We start from the raw sequence: 15,836 nt of genomic DNA on the forward strand, positions 1-15,836 counted from the left end.
TGAATATTTTGCGCCTCATCGAGGGAACGTGGAATCGAGGACCCGAAGTTTCGAGTGTTTCTTCACGACAATTCAGTGGGGAAAAAATTTCTTTTCTCTTTCTTTTTTTGAAACAGAGAATGATCCTTGCCATGTTGTTGGTTGTAGCGTCGGTACAGATATAGATCCTTCGGTTGCAACGCCGGCAATTACAATGCACCCCGACCGATGGACTAACTGTCACTGCTCAGCCGGTGAACAGCTCGAGTTGTATTGAAAGAAGTACGACATTCAATCTACTGCGTACCTTCTCTTGGCAAATCATACTGACTCAAACAAACTCTACTGACACAGCTCGAAATATCAACCAACTCGTCAGGCTCTTGGCTATTATGTGCTTTTGCATCTGCAGTACTGTACCCGAGTAAGGAACTCGACCTTGTGGATTATTGAATTGATCATACAAAAATGGCCGACTTTAGCCACATACAGCGGAGTCTATGAACCTGTGTGCAAGAAATCTCAAATATTTTTGGTACAGAAGTGACAGATCTCAACGATTCCATGTACATTCATCTCTTCATATGAGATTTCGCAATAACACCAGATGGGTCGACTGCACAGCAACTACCGCTCTCCGGTCAAGTGAATATCACGTGATGATAGCTTCCCATTGTACCTTACCCTGGAACTTACCGCCCACCTGACCTGGCAAATGGCCCGGGGCAGAATACTATGACATAATCGAAGATGCCGCGCGGCGGGAAAGCTTGGTGTGCAATGGAAAGCTCATATTATCTCGTAGCTTGTCGGCATTAATCTAAACCCAGTTCCTGGACACACTTGGCTCTTGGACTTTGAGGATTACTTCAACTCGTTCGCCGCTCAATCATCACGGATTACAGAAGGGATTAAACCCCTCACCATGGCGGACACAGGAGGTTGGAGCACAATCGAGTCGGATGAGGTACGCGGAGCCTGCTATGCTCATCTTCGCAATTTCTGGGGTGAAGGACCGTGTTGAAGAAACTGACCATTCGACATTGACAGGGTCTCTTCACCTCACTGATTGAGAACCTTGGAGTCAAAAATGTCCAATTCGAAGAGTTGATCTCTCTTGATGCGGACACGATACGTTCACTCGGGTACAGTCCTTTCTCCCAACTCTGTAGAGGGACACGCGATCCCACGCGATTTCATCATGTTCATTCCAATGTGCTTAGCTGACCAAGACCTCACTTTTCCCACTCAGATCCGTCTACGGCGTCATCTTCCTATTCAAATGGACCCGCGAAGCCGCGGGTGCCCGCGCGGAAGCTCCCCTCGACGGCACATACGACCAAACCGCATCCGACAACGACGTCTTCTTCGCCGCACAAACCATCCAAAACGCCTGCGGCACCCAAGCCATTCTCTCCGTCATCCTCAACCACGATAATCCCCCCGCTCCTCTGCCTCCCATCGTCCTCGGCCCCGAACTGCGCTCCTTCAAAGATTTCACCACCGGATTCCCCGCCGAACTGCGCGGCGAAGCCCTCTCAAACTCGGAAGCTATCCGGACCGCCCACAACAGCTTCGCCAGGGCCAGCCCATTCGCTGACGAGACTGTGCGGCCGCCGGACGAAGAGAATGCCGCAGATGTCTACCATTTCATTGCTTATACGCCCGTGAACGGCACGCTATATGAGCTGGATGGACTGCAGCCGTATCCGATCAGTCACGGCGCGTGCGATCCGTCCTCGTTCCCGGAGAAGGTGATTGAGGTGTTGCAGCGGCGGATTGCGCGGTATCCGCCTGAGGAGACGCATTTCAATTTGATGGCTGTAGTGCAGGATCCTCGTCCGCGGGCGCGTGAGATTGGCGACGTGGAGACGTTGGAGCGCGAGGAGCGGAAGAGGGCGGCGTGGGCGTGGGAGAATACCTTGCGGAGATGGAACTTTGTTGGCTTCATCGGGGAGATGATGAAGGGTGTCGCTGGGATGAAGGAGGCTCAGGACGGTAGTGGGAAGGCGTTTGATGAGTGGGTGGATAACGCGAAGCAGGCGACGAGGAAAAGATTGGAGATGCGTCGGTAGAGACATCTCTCATTTCACATGCTGCGAGGAACGAGGTCCCTCGGGAGAAAGTGCTTCGTTTACGGAGCTGGGGAGGCCCTTTGAAATTGACGCAATGTCTCAATTGGAACTCGCCTATTAAGGATTTTCCGTTGACGTTCTACAAAGACCACCTGTCTCCAGTTTTCAGATACCCCTGTTTAGGAATCGAGGTGCAGACATACAAATCATTGAGCTGGGAGTATTCATATCCATATTCATATTCATATTCATATCCACCACTATGCACTTCGGTCGTCAACGACAAACCCCTTCACATCCTCAAGATTTGTTTCAATCCTTATATGTCAACCATCAACGGCGAGTTGTCTCAACTGCACATCAAACGAATACTCATCAGTAATCCACGATCCGGCTACGAATATGTTCAACCAATGGCAGAGGTAATTCGTCAGGCTTGACAAGACCCAATGCGAACAAATCGGACCAGAAGAACATGGCTCGGTCCTGAGCGTAAGCCAAGTAGTCAAAAGCTTCCTCCTCCTCGTCAATATCCGGATCCACAGGCGGAGCTTTAAATTTCTCCTCGACCGCAGATTCGGCTTTCGCATCCTCTACTGCACAGTCTGGGTGCGCCGCCGCCGCCATGGCGGCAATACCCTCATCCATGCCGGGAACCTTGGCCTGCACAATACCCCACGCCACCCATTGGGCCGAGTTTATGGCGCGCCACAAACGAGTTTGTCCCATGAGATATCGAACTTTGGACTCAAGGTCATCTTCTTCCACGGTTTCGAGCTGTTGGCCTCCAGTTGTGCCCTCGACGCCTTCGTCGAGACTCAATGGAGTGATGGCGGCCACTGGCCGACCTCCACGCATTGCAGGAGTTCCCGAAGGAGAAGCCATGGGCGAGGCGGGACCGCCAGGAATGGCAGGGCGATGAGTGAGATAAGTCGCAACGAAGCGACGCTGCTCTTCAGGAGTAGGGTAAAGACGATTATTACAGGCCCAGGGAATCTCCTCGTCGTGATAATTATAGCACCATTCGGTCTGTGTGGGAGAGAAGAGAGAATCAGTCGCCGTCGCAAAGTTATGACACAAATCATAAGCCGAAGATACTCACAAAATGGTTGGCAAACTCCAGACCAGGAGTATTGGCCGACGAGTACTCGAAATCAATCACCACAAGCTGCTTGTGCTGGTTGGCTGGCAGAAGAAGGGGAGACTGCGTGGCAGGCTCCATGCGAAGAAGATTCCCATATTGGGTCTACATGACCGTGTTAGTATCTTGAAATGGCCGAGAAGGCTCCACAATGAGGGAAGCGTCGTACATCGTTATGAGCAAATACGAGTTGCCGTTTGATCTCGTTGATTCCACCGCAGCTGGCAACAAGCCACACCCGATAGCTCTCCACTGCCTTTCGGAATTGTGCCCAGGGTACACCACAGACATATCCACGTCGGCGCCAGGGTTCAGCAGTTGCTTTCGCTTCATTTTGCGGCGACTCAAGCTCCTTGTCCAACCACGTGGTGACCTGCTCGCAACGGTCCACCCACTTATCCCAGTTCTTGAAAATGACCGGGCCCCCTTCTCGCTCCTCTTCCAGCAGTTCGATTCCATCGTGCAACTCTCGCATCCGCTTCGCGATCTGCTTGGCGGTATCTGGCAGTCGAAGCTCGCGGGACGTGAGAGGCCGAGCTTCAAAGTACTCCTCAAACCGACCGTTCAAGAATGTGCCGAGCACTCTTGGCCCGATATTCTTACGGCCCAAGCGGCGGAGGATCTGCAGTTCCTTCTCACGATCAATCAAATGGTCCACTTGAGGCCCGTAGATTCGGAGCAACAGCTTTGGTGGAGGCCTGCGCGGAATGGATGTCGAGGACCCCTCGGTGGTGGATTTGGTCGATAGAGGCAACTGCTTTGGCGGCTCGACAACGTAAACCGCATTGGTCAAGGCACCGCTTAGGCGGATCACTTTGATGTCTCCAGCTGCCTCCATAGATACTCTGCGCCAACCGCGAAGTTGCATGGTATGCGCAATGCGCACGATATCTCGTTTGAACGTCAACCAGGCCTCCTGGTCTTTCAAGCGTCTTGAGCTCGAGCTGCTTTCTATGCTCTCCTCTTCGGCGGCGCCTCCGGTGTAAGCGAGCGTCTTGGAATTATCAAGAATAGCTTCTACACTGGGTACGGGGGCCTCGACATCGGTGAATTCAGACTCGGACGCAGAACCGCGTCGAAGTCCCTTGAGACGCCGTCGGCCTGTTCGCTTGACGGGCAGCAGAGACGACAGACTGTCTTTCTTGTGAGTACCTGAATACTGAAGGAGGATCTTTTCTAGCTTGTCCAAAGAGAAGGTACTTTCGGAGCAACGTGGAGATTCTTCCATGGAGGTCTCTTCCGAGTCACGAGCCGTATCTGTGCCAGTGACGCCGGCCTCGGCGGCTGCTTCGGCTCGCCGAGCCTTACGATTTCTGCGTCTGATCTTTTCATGTTCCAGCCATTCTGAGACCTGATGGAATAGATTCAGATGCTCCTCCTCTTCCTTGGGGGCTTGCTCGGATCGGTTCGTCAGGTGGCTGTCATTTTTGACACTAGACTGACTGCTCAGACCCGAAGCCACCGATTGCAATGGTTGAATCGGGGGCCTTGCAGTCACTTTAGCCACCGGGGCTCGGTACTGTTTCACACTTGGTCCCTCTGGCGGGGTGCCCGGGCTCGCCTCACCTCCTTGCAGGACTTTGCGGACCGAAGGAATGTTCAAGCCAGTCCCCGAAATGGGTTGAATTTCTACAGAGCAAGAGTCAGACGACGGGGCATACAGATCTTACTGACAGGTCAGAAAGACAAAGAAGAAAGCAGAGAGGTGTATATGGGACATGGAGAATAGCGCGCAGGTAGGTGTTTCACTGGGCCTCCCATAACTTGACGTAATACACAACATGGAAGAAGTAGACGAGAACAAAGCAATCGCGGTCGAGTGCCACTTAGAATGAGAACCTCGTCGGCGACCAGCGCTAGACTGGACTTGCAGGGTCTCGAAAGTCAAGTCATGCATTCAGGGGGATTGTCAAGGATTAAGCTTACCCGCTCTTTCGGGGCCAGGACCACCGGGATCCTCCGAGAAGGACGGCATGTGCCTTGCTTCCTAGAATGCGTAGACAGGCAGATCTCCAGGAAAGTGGAAAGTATGTGGAGCACAGCCTCAGTATCGCCACAGATCCAGAAAACAGAATCAGGGGCAGAGTCGGAATTGCAGGGGAAAGACGGTCACTCAGATGCGAGAGAGTACTCGAATTTAAAAGAGTCGCGGAGAGCGGGGTGGGTTTTGAAGGCCCCCGAAACAGCACGGCGGATGGGCAAGCGAACGGAAGTGTTGTGCACGGCGCACGCAGCCTCAGTCTGCTGGGACCAGTCGACGTCAACAAGCGAGAGACCAGTGTTCAAAAAGGGTAAGCCATCAAGTGATGTCGAATTCGCCAGCGCCACAGACAAGCCTCTTTCCGGTCTGGATATGGGCAGTTGGGTGCGATACAGGGGTACACACGTTGGGGAGAGGGAGAGACGTGCACTTGAGCGTATCCCGAGTATCGGGAGCGGCTCAGGTGACCCAAGGTGGAGCCTGGCGGATCTGGCAGTCGAAAGGGCCGAGGTCGTGACTGGTCACCTGCTCCCCTAATCGATGCGCAAGGCAAGGCTTGGCCCGGGACTCAAAGGCAACGTGCAGCGCCCTCGGCAGGTGATAGGACTCCTCCGAGCGGTCTGTCAGTCTTGGGCGAGTCTGTTACCCACTCTGCAAAGGGAAAGGTCATCGCGCGAATCCGGTTCGGTACTTCTCAGTTCTCACTGCTCAGCCTCAGACCTGGCGTACTGACTGTACTACGACTGTACTTGTGACGCGGAACAGCAGGGGCAGAATCAGAGTACACGTGATGCGCACGTGATCCTTCTCCGAGCAGCTGAGAAGCTCCGCCCGCGATCTGTGATTCATAGCTACCAGGTACAACCCTTTCGAGTTGTGGGTATTGAATTTCCAAGTTTCACGTTCACCCTCATTCAGATGTTTTTCTTTCGAGATGAAAGTCCTGAAACACTTGGAAGATACTGTCTGAATATACCCCGCAGGTTTACTCTTCCTCAGTTATTCGTATGTTGATCAGAGGTCCACCACCCATGACATGATTATTGATTGAATGAGTCCGCACTTCCTTGCTAAGCGCCATGTCAGTCGCATGCTGGAGAGGATCTATTAGCAGCGTCTATGGCTCGGTCAAAGAAACACGGGATATCATATAGACAGAGACCAAATAGAGCCCGTTGACACTTCTGGACTGTGTAGTTTTGAAGTCTTTCGATAGCCCTTCCGCCCCTTCGGCTAGTTGCCACAGGGTGCCTCATATCACAGGCGATATACCAACTTAGTCTCCAGCCGAGGTGAGTCTGATTGTATGAAAGTTTCTTCCATCTGTGTTTGTTTTATATGGACCGACTGACCGATTGACCCACTGGCCTAGAGTGATGGTTGTAAGCGTTATCACCAAGACATAATCCAATACAGAATTGATTGAGTTTACCATACCCAATACCACGCCCTATCTCACTCCCAGACTGTCCGAGTTGGGTGCGGAGAAAGGATAGCATGGCCTTTTGTAGAGGCTCATCTTCCTGCAGCTTATGTCTTGGGCTACTATCTGTCTCGAACTGGGGACCTCTGATCGTGGGTCTTGAAACTGCAAAGGTTTCAGGTCATGGGCCGCATATGTGCGATTCCAATGACGCAAGCATTTTCCGAAAGCTAGTCTTTCTCGCCTGCTCATGTTAGAGCGGGAGAGGACTGCCCTTTTAAGTAGCCTTGCACCACATGGAAAGACATGATAGCCGAGGTTTTAAATGCGGTCGTTCTGAACCGCGAACTTGAAGGTATTTTCGAACTTCGGGAGTACTGTAGTGAGGAACTAGTGGTTCTCCGGATATCTGATTGGGCACGGTTTGGCGGTTCGAAATCGCGGCGCCACAAGCCATGAGTTACTTCAGCTTTTCGGACGTCAAAGCTCGTTACTAAGTTAATTAGAAGGCAGGTGAGGTGATTCGCCAAATCCTAGGAAGACCGTGTCTTAAGTAAAAGAAGGGAAGCATTAAATGTCCTGTTGATATTCTATACAGTTGTACAGTACCTAGACACGCTCATCACTCTTCAGCGTCAGGCATATCCATTAAGTCTCCAAAACAAGGTATCTATTCTCGTCCTGACGGCAAGTAAAAGAAATCGTGTTACATGATAACTTTGTGATGATTGTAAGGCGACATGCGGTGAAGAACATAAAATCTTTAGCTCTACATGACTAGATGAAGAGTGTAAAATTCCATTGCCTCGTCCTGTCTTTTATCTAGCATCAAATGGCCACAGTTTGTCCGCTTTTGCTACTGTCAGACCCTCGCCGCGAGATTCGGATTCCCTGGCTGTCTGTATCCATTCTTCATACGCTGCGCGATGGGCATCTCTCGCAACGTCCCATTTATCATTCGGAACCCACCCGTCCGAGTTCGTATGGAGGGAGCGTTTAAGCCATAATTTAAGTTTTTGGAAGGTCTCGAAATCTTCATAGTCTCGAGCGTGCTCTTTCACCTCCATTTCGGTGGGAGAAAATGGGCAAGCTCCCTGTAGGTCCAGTTCTGTCCAGCGAGCTGCAAGCTCAATTAATTCTCGGTGGACTGCTGCGGCACTGTCCCGCCATGTGGTGTGACAGTATTGGAAGAGTCGAAACAAAGACGGGTCAAGTAATCTTGCAGGGCGTAACTTGGGTGCAAGTCCCTTCATGCACACGTCGTATGTCTGATAGCAGATCGATGCATCTTTCCACTCTCGTTCCTTGCAGCCGGGAGGCTTTTGTTCAGATTGTCCGCTCTCGAACATGTCTTCGCCAGGTTCCTCAGGAAGAGCAGCGAAATCAGGCGTCTGGTTGGCATAAATAAATGCAGGCTCAATGCATGTTGACTGCCAGTCAATAAGGCCAGTTATGAGAGTTGGTTCCTCGGCTGACACAAAGATATTCCTCATGTGAAAATCGGGATGAAGCAGAGTTGGGGTAGCAGCGTCCTGAATGCGTTTATCTTCAACCAACTTCTGCATCACTTCTTGGCTGATTTTCAACAAACGGATGTGATCTTGAACTGACCCTTGATGAGGAAGAAGCTTATGAGAAGTGTCCTCCTTCGGTAGACGTGAGAAGCCGGTCTCTATCAAGCCTAGACAATAGCTTGTAAGGTCTTTCCCTAATTCCGACTTTGCGTTAGTACTGTTGTGGAAGAGAGGATAGAGTATCTAAACTAACAGGGACCGCAATTGGGACTTGGACCACCGTAGAGTTCGAGATCCGCCGGGTTCCGGTTCCAGAAAATCGGACTGTAATTCGGTCCAATACAGAAGCCCCGTTCGAAGGGAATCTTCACGTTCGTGTCAATCGGCGCGTCTGAGAAGTATAGACTACCATAGGCCGGGAAGTCCAGGGATGCCATCTTTTTCATTTCCAATGAAAGCATCTTTGTGCACAGCATATGTTGTTCTGAGTTCATTTTGGGCCATATCTGGTGCAGCTGAACACCTATTACATGCTCCTGGATGATATACTCTGAGCCAATTGGATTTGACGGATCATCGTTCCAGTCCAGGACTTTTGGTATCGGAAGGGAGACCTTGGTTTGTACTATATGAAACAGAAATTAGTGAGCACTGAAGCTGAATCTTCAAGGGTCAGGATATACAGATCAGGCTTACAGTATGTCATCGTCGTGACTTCCGAGTTAGTCGTTAATTTTGGTGGGCCAGCAATCCTGGTCGAGGGGGTATTTCAGGCTTTGCTGAGTTAAAGCTAAAAGTTAATAATGATTTCTAATAAAAGAACTATAAATATAGCCCAATTACCCTTAACTTTTATAGTTGAATTGTCAATGAACATCGGTTTTTGAATCACGCATCTTCCTAGCCATCACAGTATTCCAGTGCCATATATCATTATCTAGCACACCCGATACTCATTCACTGGCCTACTTATTTTAACGTGCGTTCCGTTTCTCGAGAATTGAACGGATATACACTGACATACTCAGACTCATTCCCTCATTATATCTCGCAAAAGTCAGGAAGAATTACGATGTTGCAAAAAAACTGGGTACAACATTCACCTCGGGCAGCCGCATCCTTCCATCGCAGACGACCAAAAATGACGCAGATTACCAGCTACGTCTCGATGCTAGTGAACTGATCGACAAAAGATACCAAAATATTGCTTTGCAGGTTAACTCGCAGGCCAAAAACACGGGTTTACGAGAATGGGTCAAAAACAGCCCCAGGGCACGCATGCGAAACTAGCTACAGCTCGCTTTGACACACTTACTGTTAGAGTCGGGATCGCAGGGCGACTAGGACTGTTGACTAGGCAAAGGATTGAAGTCTAGGGGGCTCAAATTCAAAGACTGAATCTTGAAGGTCGGAGTTCTTCCTGCCTTCTGCGATTATTGTACATGTGTCCCCCACGTCCAGGGCCCGCATCCTTAGGGCTACAACCCGGTGGATTCGTTGGCGTTCCGCACGTGATTCATCCGTGGCCGCGCCTTGGCAGGTCGCGCCGTGACACTTACTGAAGACCAGGACGCTAAAACAGAAAGGGTCCTAAGTGAACTACAAGAGCAGGCTAGGAAAAACCTGTAAATAAGGGTTTATGAATACTATGGTTCAGGAATGAAATCAATTCTCAAGTAGTCAGCTTGGAGAGGGCGGATATAGTATCGGTACAGCGCGTGAGAAATATTGAGTCTGGTTTCTTTCCTCAAAACATCCGCTTAAATAGTCACATTATAAGGGTTTTGGCTAAATGAATAGGGGGGGGCTCAGGAATGCTATGACTGGTCATTTGATGGTTAGTTATACCGTGAGTGTAAAGTTCTTATGAGATCCAGAGGGTAGATGGGACATGGTTCTTCTAAGTATGGCTACGGACGTGACTATGTACATACGGAGGACCAAGGGTCCTCACGTGACCGACCGGAGCCGTACGGTGAGGTTATGGCTCATCTGGCTCTGGTCATCGCGAAAAGGAAGGGTTAGGGTGCCTAAGGCAGCTACAGGCCCGGGATCACACTTATTTTGGTTGTGGTTTCCGACTGCGAAATTCTCCTACCGTATGGCTTCCTCCCTCTCTGTTTTGCCTCTTCAATATCTTAGAGATAAATGTGGTAGTAATTTGTGCCGCTATAGGAAAATATCTACAGCCAGCAGAAATTCACACTCCTATCGGGGGACTACTCACATCGCTGATAAGGCCCACGGCTCGTGGGTTCGCAGTTTTAAACCGCCGAGTAACCGTATCCAATCAGCCGTACGGAGAACCATAAGTTCCCCGCTATCCTGTGGTCGAGGGGCTAGTCATTGGATGACAGGCTAGGCACGCGATGAGCGGAGGAAATGGGTTATAGGGTCATAGGGGTTTACGTCGACCCTGTGAGTAATTTTTTGTTGAAGACTTAGGTGTTGCGGACTTGGATTTCTTCCGCAGAAGAAATCAGTATCAGAAGGAAGACGCCAGTACCACGCACACCACCCTAAAACTTAGGATACCACTGTAGCTTCTTCTTCTTCTTCTTCTTTCTCCTCTCTAGCTCTTGAGATTCTTGATACCACGCAGTCAAGTCGAATGAATAGTTTCTGAGTCCTTCTAAAACTTTTCTTAAACTGGCGTACAATAACTATTTTCTTCTGGTTTCGAAGCTTATAGGGGCGTAGTAATCGTACGGTCCTCTTCCTACGAGCTCGTTATCTTTAGGGTCTACCTAACTTAAAAATATCCCCAAAAGATCTAGTTTACCGTTCCCTTCCGTTCCCTACTAGTAGTAAAAAATTGCTCGTAGGGTCGACGTAAACCCCTGTGACCCTACAACCTATATACTCGACTTGGACAATCATCTTGAGGAGGTAGTTAAGTTAACTACCTGTTAGTATTGTAGTGTAGTACTACTACACTCGCTTCCGGTACTTTGACAAGGTCAAGTCAAGATTGTGATGAAGAAGTATGACTCACCGGAACTCCAGTCGCCTACAAAAACGGATGAAATTTAGACTCGGCAGGTGTGCACTGGTGCTGTATGTCTCGCTCATGTCTGAGGCAGTGAGTTGGCTTTCACTTCGAGTATACTCCCGGTACGAGTCCCCTGACTAACGCCTTGGACCGCTTCCTCCTGCCTTAGGTATAACCTCTTCCTAGTTCCCAGATCTTGACTGGTCAAAAAGTTTGAAGTAGCTCATTCAAGACTGATAGGAGTAGATGCACGCTCCCTTTGAAATTAGCCTGCCGGGAATAGAGTATAGGGTAGGGGGTTCTGCAGTGTGAGTGTCTAATGCACGTTATACAAACTACTATGGACTCAGCTGACCCTCCACGGCCATTCCGCTGCCAACCTTCCAGTGGTAACCAGGCTGGGCGGACAGCCGAGGAGCCGAGCATTGGCATGGCCCATGTCTGTCACAGATAGAGGAGGTTCTTCCCATGGAGACAGCTTTCCACTCACCCTGGAAATAGACTCCACGCATGCTGGGGAAGACTTGTACGGGCCGAGAAAGATGTACATCTGTCGTGTCCAGATCGTGACCTCGCAACTTGCTGACCCTCGGTGACAGATACAACAATCCCCGTCTATCCATCGTCTATCCCACAGCCGCCGTCCGAAACAATGACAATGTCTGGCTTTTCAGACTATCTATCCCCAGATCACTGTGAACGTGGACTGCTCGATTGCCCAAGGACTCCACTTCCATGCACTTCTCAACGCTCCACAGTCTTGACTGGCCCCATGTGAGACAAAACGTCATCGGGGATTTGCAGATCCTCCCGATCCTCATCCACACAGCCGCAGCACGCCCGACCTCCGAAAGTCCGCCTCTCGCCTCAACCTTCACTTACCGCCATCTCCGGCACCAACAATAAATCGAGTCTCAAGACACATATGAGGAGTTGAGACATTGTCTCAAGACGAGCTCGGCAGAGATGTCATGAGTGGGGTCGGTGCGGTTCTTGTTATTATTATTAGTGCGTGTTGTGGCTATGTCTTGGCTGGGGAAGTGTACTTCATCGTGTGTCTGTCAAGAGTAGGATCGTCTCTCGACCAGATAAGAAGGACTGACATTACCGTGAATCCATCGTGAAGACACCGGACCGCTACTCATAAGAAGCAATCACATCTGCGCTTGAGCATTTCAGATTCATTTCCACCCTCAACCGCAATCATCACCAACAAGCCTACAACATGAGGTTCCCTACCGCAGTCACTGCCGGTCTCTTGGCCACTGGAGTCACAGCCTTTGACAAGTACCAACGTATGTTCCAACAAAGGCCTCTCCCCCCTCGAGATTCTCCTCTACTCCCCCTCGTCGGTGTAATATTTACATTGAAGATTACTTATACAATAATACCCCGTCGCCCTGGGTCGATACATCCCCAATCAAATTGAGAAAAGACCGAGCAACACTAACTCTGACCCACAGCCTGGGGCAAACGCGACTACTCCTGCATCAACGTCTACCAAGGCATCCCCGAGAACGCAACCGTGACGGCCGGTCAAGAAATCGAACTGCGTTGGAACCGCGAGCCCACCACTCACTGCACCAACCCGCTCGCTGAGTACCCGGCCAGCAACTACTCCATCTGGCTGTGGAACAACCCCCAACGAGTGCCCAACTCGATCCACGACGACGCACAGGTGAAGGTTGTCAACAACATCCCGGCCTCGGCGAACAAGGTGTCGATTCAGATTCCGACCGATTTGCCCAAGGTGAAGGATGAGTCGGTTTGGTATTTAAGGCTGGATACTACCTTGGCCACTGCGCCTCAGGTGAGTTTGATTGCGTTCCCTAGGGAACTTCCCTTGGAAGATGATGTCTGCGTGTGCTTTTTGTACTGCGTCGCATTGACAGAACGTGACCCATTTCTTCTGGAGAGAAAAGGAAGAAGACGTGGTAGCAGTATCTGCCCTGTTCGAAACTAACTAACATCCATGACTCACCTCATCCATACAGATGCCTTCTATTTTCAGCGCAGCCGGCCCATTCACCATTACCACTGAGAAGGCCTAAATGAACCCTGGCAATTCATCTCTCAAGTGGTTTGATTCCAAGACCACTCCCCTTCTTTTCTATCCATTGCATATAGTACGACAATACTATCCGTTTGATTCGAGACTCTGTATGCCATTATTGCCATGCCCCCTACCAGTATCGTCCCCATGTCACGATTACCCTACCGTACCATCACAACTTTTGCTCCGGCACATTACGCACCCCAGCAATACACTCAATCTCTACATCCGTGCCCATGGGCAACTCCTTGACACAGACGCACGTACGAGCCTAGCCAAACGCCCCCATAGCCAAGTTAGCCCCATAGCCCTAAGACACACCAGGAACCACCCGCAATCCCTCTGCAAGAGAACATACCGGCATTGGAGCACTAAAAAAGGTCATGTATACTTCGTTCACGGCCCCGAAATCACTCATACTCGTCAAAAAGATATTACACTTGACCACGTTCCGCAGACTGGTGCCCGCGGACTCGAGGACCGCGCTCAAATTGGACATGATTTGTGTCTTGAAGAGTGATCAAGTCGTGTTAGGAACGAAGGGACTTAATACCGCGGGGGTCTTTGAGCCCAATACTCCCAATGATCACTTAGAAGCGATGGGAATCAACGGTCTTACCGTTCGATCTTGGATCGAGCCCTGCACCAAAGTGCCTGTCTTGGGATCGCTGCCGATCTGACCGGAGCAAAAGACGTAGTCGCCCATGACGATCGCTTGGGAGAGAAAGGGCGGTGGGGCCGGGGCGTGGGGGGACTTGACGGCGGTTTTGGGGATGGACATTTTGTGGTTGATTCGCGGCCGAAGGCACGGTTTGATGAAGGATTCGCGCGAGGGGTGAATGATTAGGTAGGTTTCGGGGTGTTGGGAAAATTGGCGGAAGACAATTGACTGATCAAGTCCGAGTGAAGGTGTTGACCTGTTGTTCGTGGATGAGAGAGAGAGAGAGAGAGAGAGAGAGAGAGAGAGAGAGAGATCGCTGAAGTGGCAGGGTCCTTTGTTTTCTTTCGGGTTGGGTCCCCCGCACTTTCGTAACCCCCGCACGCTTGTCGGCGAGATCAAAGACGCCGAAAAGGTACCATTTTTGATGTCGATAAACGACTACCCCAATTCTAGGTATTCAATTACCTGTCATACACAGTAACAAGATCAAGACGCCCCGATCATCCCCGTCTCGTCGACCGACTGATATCGAGAACCCTCTCCATCAGGTCCCGATTAGCCGGACAATCAATCTGCAGCTCCCTGGCTCGTCGCAAAATCCACCCATTGATGTACTCAATCTCCGTCATGCGACCCTTTCTGATATCCTCCCGCATACTACTCGAATTTCGCGCCGTCTGTTCGATCGTGTCCATGGTCAGACGTTCCAGCGCCGACGCAGAAAAGCGGCTCTTCTGGTCATCGGGTAATTCTCGAATACCGGGCAGCCGTTGCAACACAAGAGAGACTTCTTCGAGGACGTTTTGTAAGAGAGGACGCATGTCCAGGTTGGATTTGATCTCTCCGTTGCGAACATCATAGATTGCGGTCAGAGGATTGAGTACGCAGTTCGCCGCCAGTTTGAACAGTTGGTTCTCGTAGAGCTCTTTCCATTCCAAGTGTTCGCAGCGTAAGATCGGAGATCGCAGAAGAACATCCAATAATTCGCGGGGACTACCCGGTCCCCGACACTCATCCTGTCGAGAAGAACGACACGCCTCTCCATCCTCATCCATGATCCCAATCGACGCGCTCCCGCTCAACCCAGACAAAACCGCCTCCGTCGACGATCGCAAATACACCCCATGCCGCATGATCCCAAACATATACGTCGGCCGACTCTTGCGATCCGGAAACATGCAAGAGTTCAAATCCTCCACTTGGCCCATCCCATTCTGAAACAAACATATATTCGTGGTCGGACCCAGTCGATGCTGGATCGGCTTCAACGCCGCGACTGTCGCGCTCGCTTTGACCGCGACGATGAGGTTTTGAATTGGCTCGCGCGACGTTGTGGCGGGGACAAGTTCTGCGCCGAACCCGCCGCGCTTCTGGAGCGGGCCGTCCTCGCCGACGCGCAGTCCCAGGGTCCAGTGGGCCTGGGCGAGCTCGTCGTATAGAGTCTTGCGGTGAATGAGGAGGTTCACGGGCGGCGGGCTGGGTAGACTTCGGAGACAGTGAGCGATCAGGGACCCGATGCTGCCGAGCCCGAGGATGTGGACGGTCTGCGCGGGATTGGACATGATGGGGCCAACGTTGGCAGTGGGCAGCTCGATTGTGTCCCCTTGATGTGCATATATTGGGCGACTCAGGTGGCTTGTCATGTCACCGTTCGCATGGTGTTTTCTCTGCGTCTCCTGATGCTGAGCTAGCTAGCTCATTAGGATTTCCAGTGCCGCGGGGGAGCTGGTGTGGGGAAAGGGTTCGCGGCGGGAGCAGATCCGTTGCCCGGAGGCTGGTGGGATCCATTTCCGTCCCCGCCCGGTGAGACTTCCCCCGAGCTTTACTGAATGCATTGAGCCTGCAGGAGGATCATAGTATCGAAGGCAGAAATGACAGCCACTACGAGAGCTCACTGTTATCACCGGGTAGACGAGCTCGATATCTCGTTCCAAAGTACATTTCTCATGATCATAAGTCATATTCAGATAAGCGATCAGTTACAGCTGGCCGAGCAATATGATCCAATCCGCAAGAT

The 15,836-nt window shown here is 51.0% G+C and overlaps 7 protein-coding genes across 7 annotated transcripts; 3 read left to right on the forward strand and 4 right to left on the reverse strand.

Annotated features, from left to right (window-relative positions):
• Nucleotides 1-904: 904 nt before the first annotated feature.
• Nucleotides 905-2,054, forward strand: N7539_002902 (putative 26S proteasome-associated ubiquitin C-terminal hydrolase; the record flags this gene model as incomplete). Its single annotated transcript, XM_056932505.1, has 3 exons — nucleotides 905-946; nucleotides 1,030-1,124; nucleotides 1,232-2,054. The coding sequence occupies 3 exons, from the start codon at nucleotides 905-907 to the stop codon at nucleotides 2,052-2,054; spliced, it is 960 nt and encodes a 319-aa protein (XP_056792464.1).
• Nucleotides 2,055-2,429: 375 nt separating this feature from the next.
• N7539_002903 (uncharacterized protein) lies at nucleotides 2,430-5,170 on the reverse strand (the record flags this gene model as incomplete). Its single annotated transcript, XM_056932506.1, has 4 exons — nucleotides 2,430-3,083; nucleotides 3,157-3,300; nucleotides 3,365-4,824; nucleotides 5,122-5,170. 4 exons carry the CDS (start codon nucleotides 5,168-5,170, stop codon nucleotides 2,430-2,432), a joined length of 2,307 nt encoding a protein of 768 aa, XP_056792465.1.
• A 54-nt stretch (nucleotides 5,171-5,224) lies between these two features.
• On the forward strand, nucleotides 5,225-5,713 carry N7539_002904 (uncharacterized protein; the record flags this gene model as incomplete). Its single annotated transcript, XM_056932507.1, has 1 exon — nucleotides 5,225-5,713. The coding sequence occupies one exon, from the start codon at nucleotides 5,225-5,227 to the stop codon at nucleotides 5,711-5,713; it is 489 nt and encodes a 162-aa protein (XP_056792466.1).
• A 1,704-nt stretch (nucleotides 5,714-7,417) lies between these two features.
• N7539_002905 (uncharacterized protein) lies at nucleotides 7,418-8,819 on the reverse strand (the record flags this gene model as incomplete). The annotated part of the gene is made up of 3 exons (XM_056932508.1): nucleotides 7,418-8,307; nucleotides 8,367-8,738; nucleotides 8,810-8,819. 3 exons carry the CDS (start codon nucleotides 8,817-8,819, stop codon nucleotides 7,418-7,420), a joined length of 1,272 nt encoding a protein of 423 aa, XP_056792467.1.
• Nucleotides 8,820-12,330: 3,511 nt separating this feature from the next.
• N7539_002906 (uncharacterized protein) lies at nucleotides 12,331-13,156 on the forward strand (the record flags this gene model as incomplete). Its single annotated transcript, XM_056932509.1, has 3 exons — nucleotides 12,331-12,400; nucleotides 12,569-12,915; nucleotides 13,100-13,156. 3 exons carry the CDS (start codon nucleotides 12,331-12,333, stop codon nucleotides 13,154-13,156), a joined length of 474 nt encoding a protein of 157 aa, XP_056792468.1.
• A 174-nt stretch (nucleotides 13,157-13,330) lies between these two features.
• N7539_002907 (uncharacterized protein) lies at nucleotides 13,331-13,939 on the reverse strand (the record flags this gene model as incomplete). Its single annotated transcript, XM_056932510.1, has 3 exons — nucleotides 13,331-13,429; nucleotides 13,517-13,666; nucleotides 13,778-13,939. 3 exons carry the CDS (start codon nucleotides 13,937-13,939, stop codon nucleotides 13,331-13,333), a joined length of 411 nt encoding a protein of 136 aa, XP_056792469.1.
• Nucleotides 13,940-14,319: 380 nt separating this feature from the next.
• On the reverse strand, nucleotides 14,320-15,381 carry N7539_002908 (ketopantoate reductase family protein; the record flags this gene model as incomplete). The annotated part of the gene is made up of 1 exon (XM_056932511.1): nucleotides 14,320-15,381. One exon carries the CDS (start codon nucleotides 15,379-15,381, stop codon nucleotides 14,320-14,322), a length of 1,062 nt encoding a protein of 353 aa, XP_056792470.1.
• Nucleotides 15,382-15,836: the final 455 nt, after the last annotated feature.

The sequence above is a fragment of the Penicillium diatomitis genome, assembly GCF_028827545.1.
Source record: "Penicillium diatomitis strain IBT 30728 chromosome Unknown utg000003l_segment0_segment0, whole genome shotgun sequence".
NCBI lineage: Eukaryota > Fungi > Ascomycota > Eurotiomycetes > Eurotiales > Aspergillaceae > Penicillium > Penicillium diatomitis.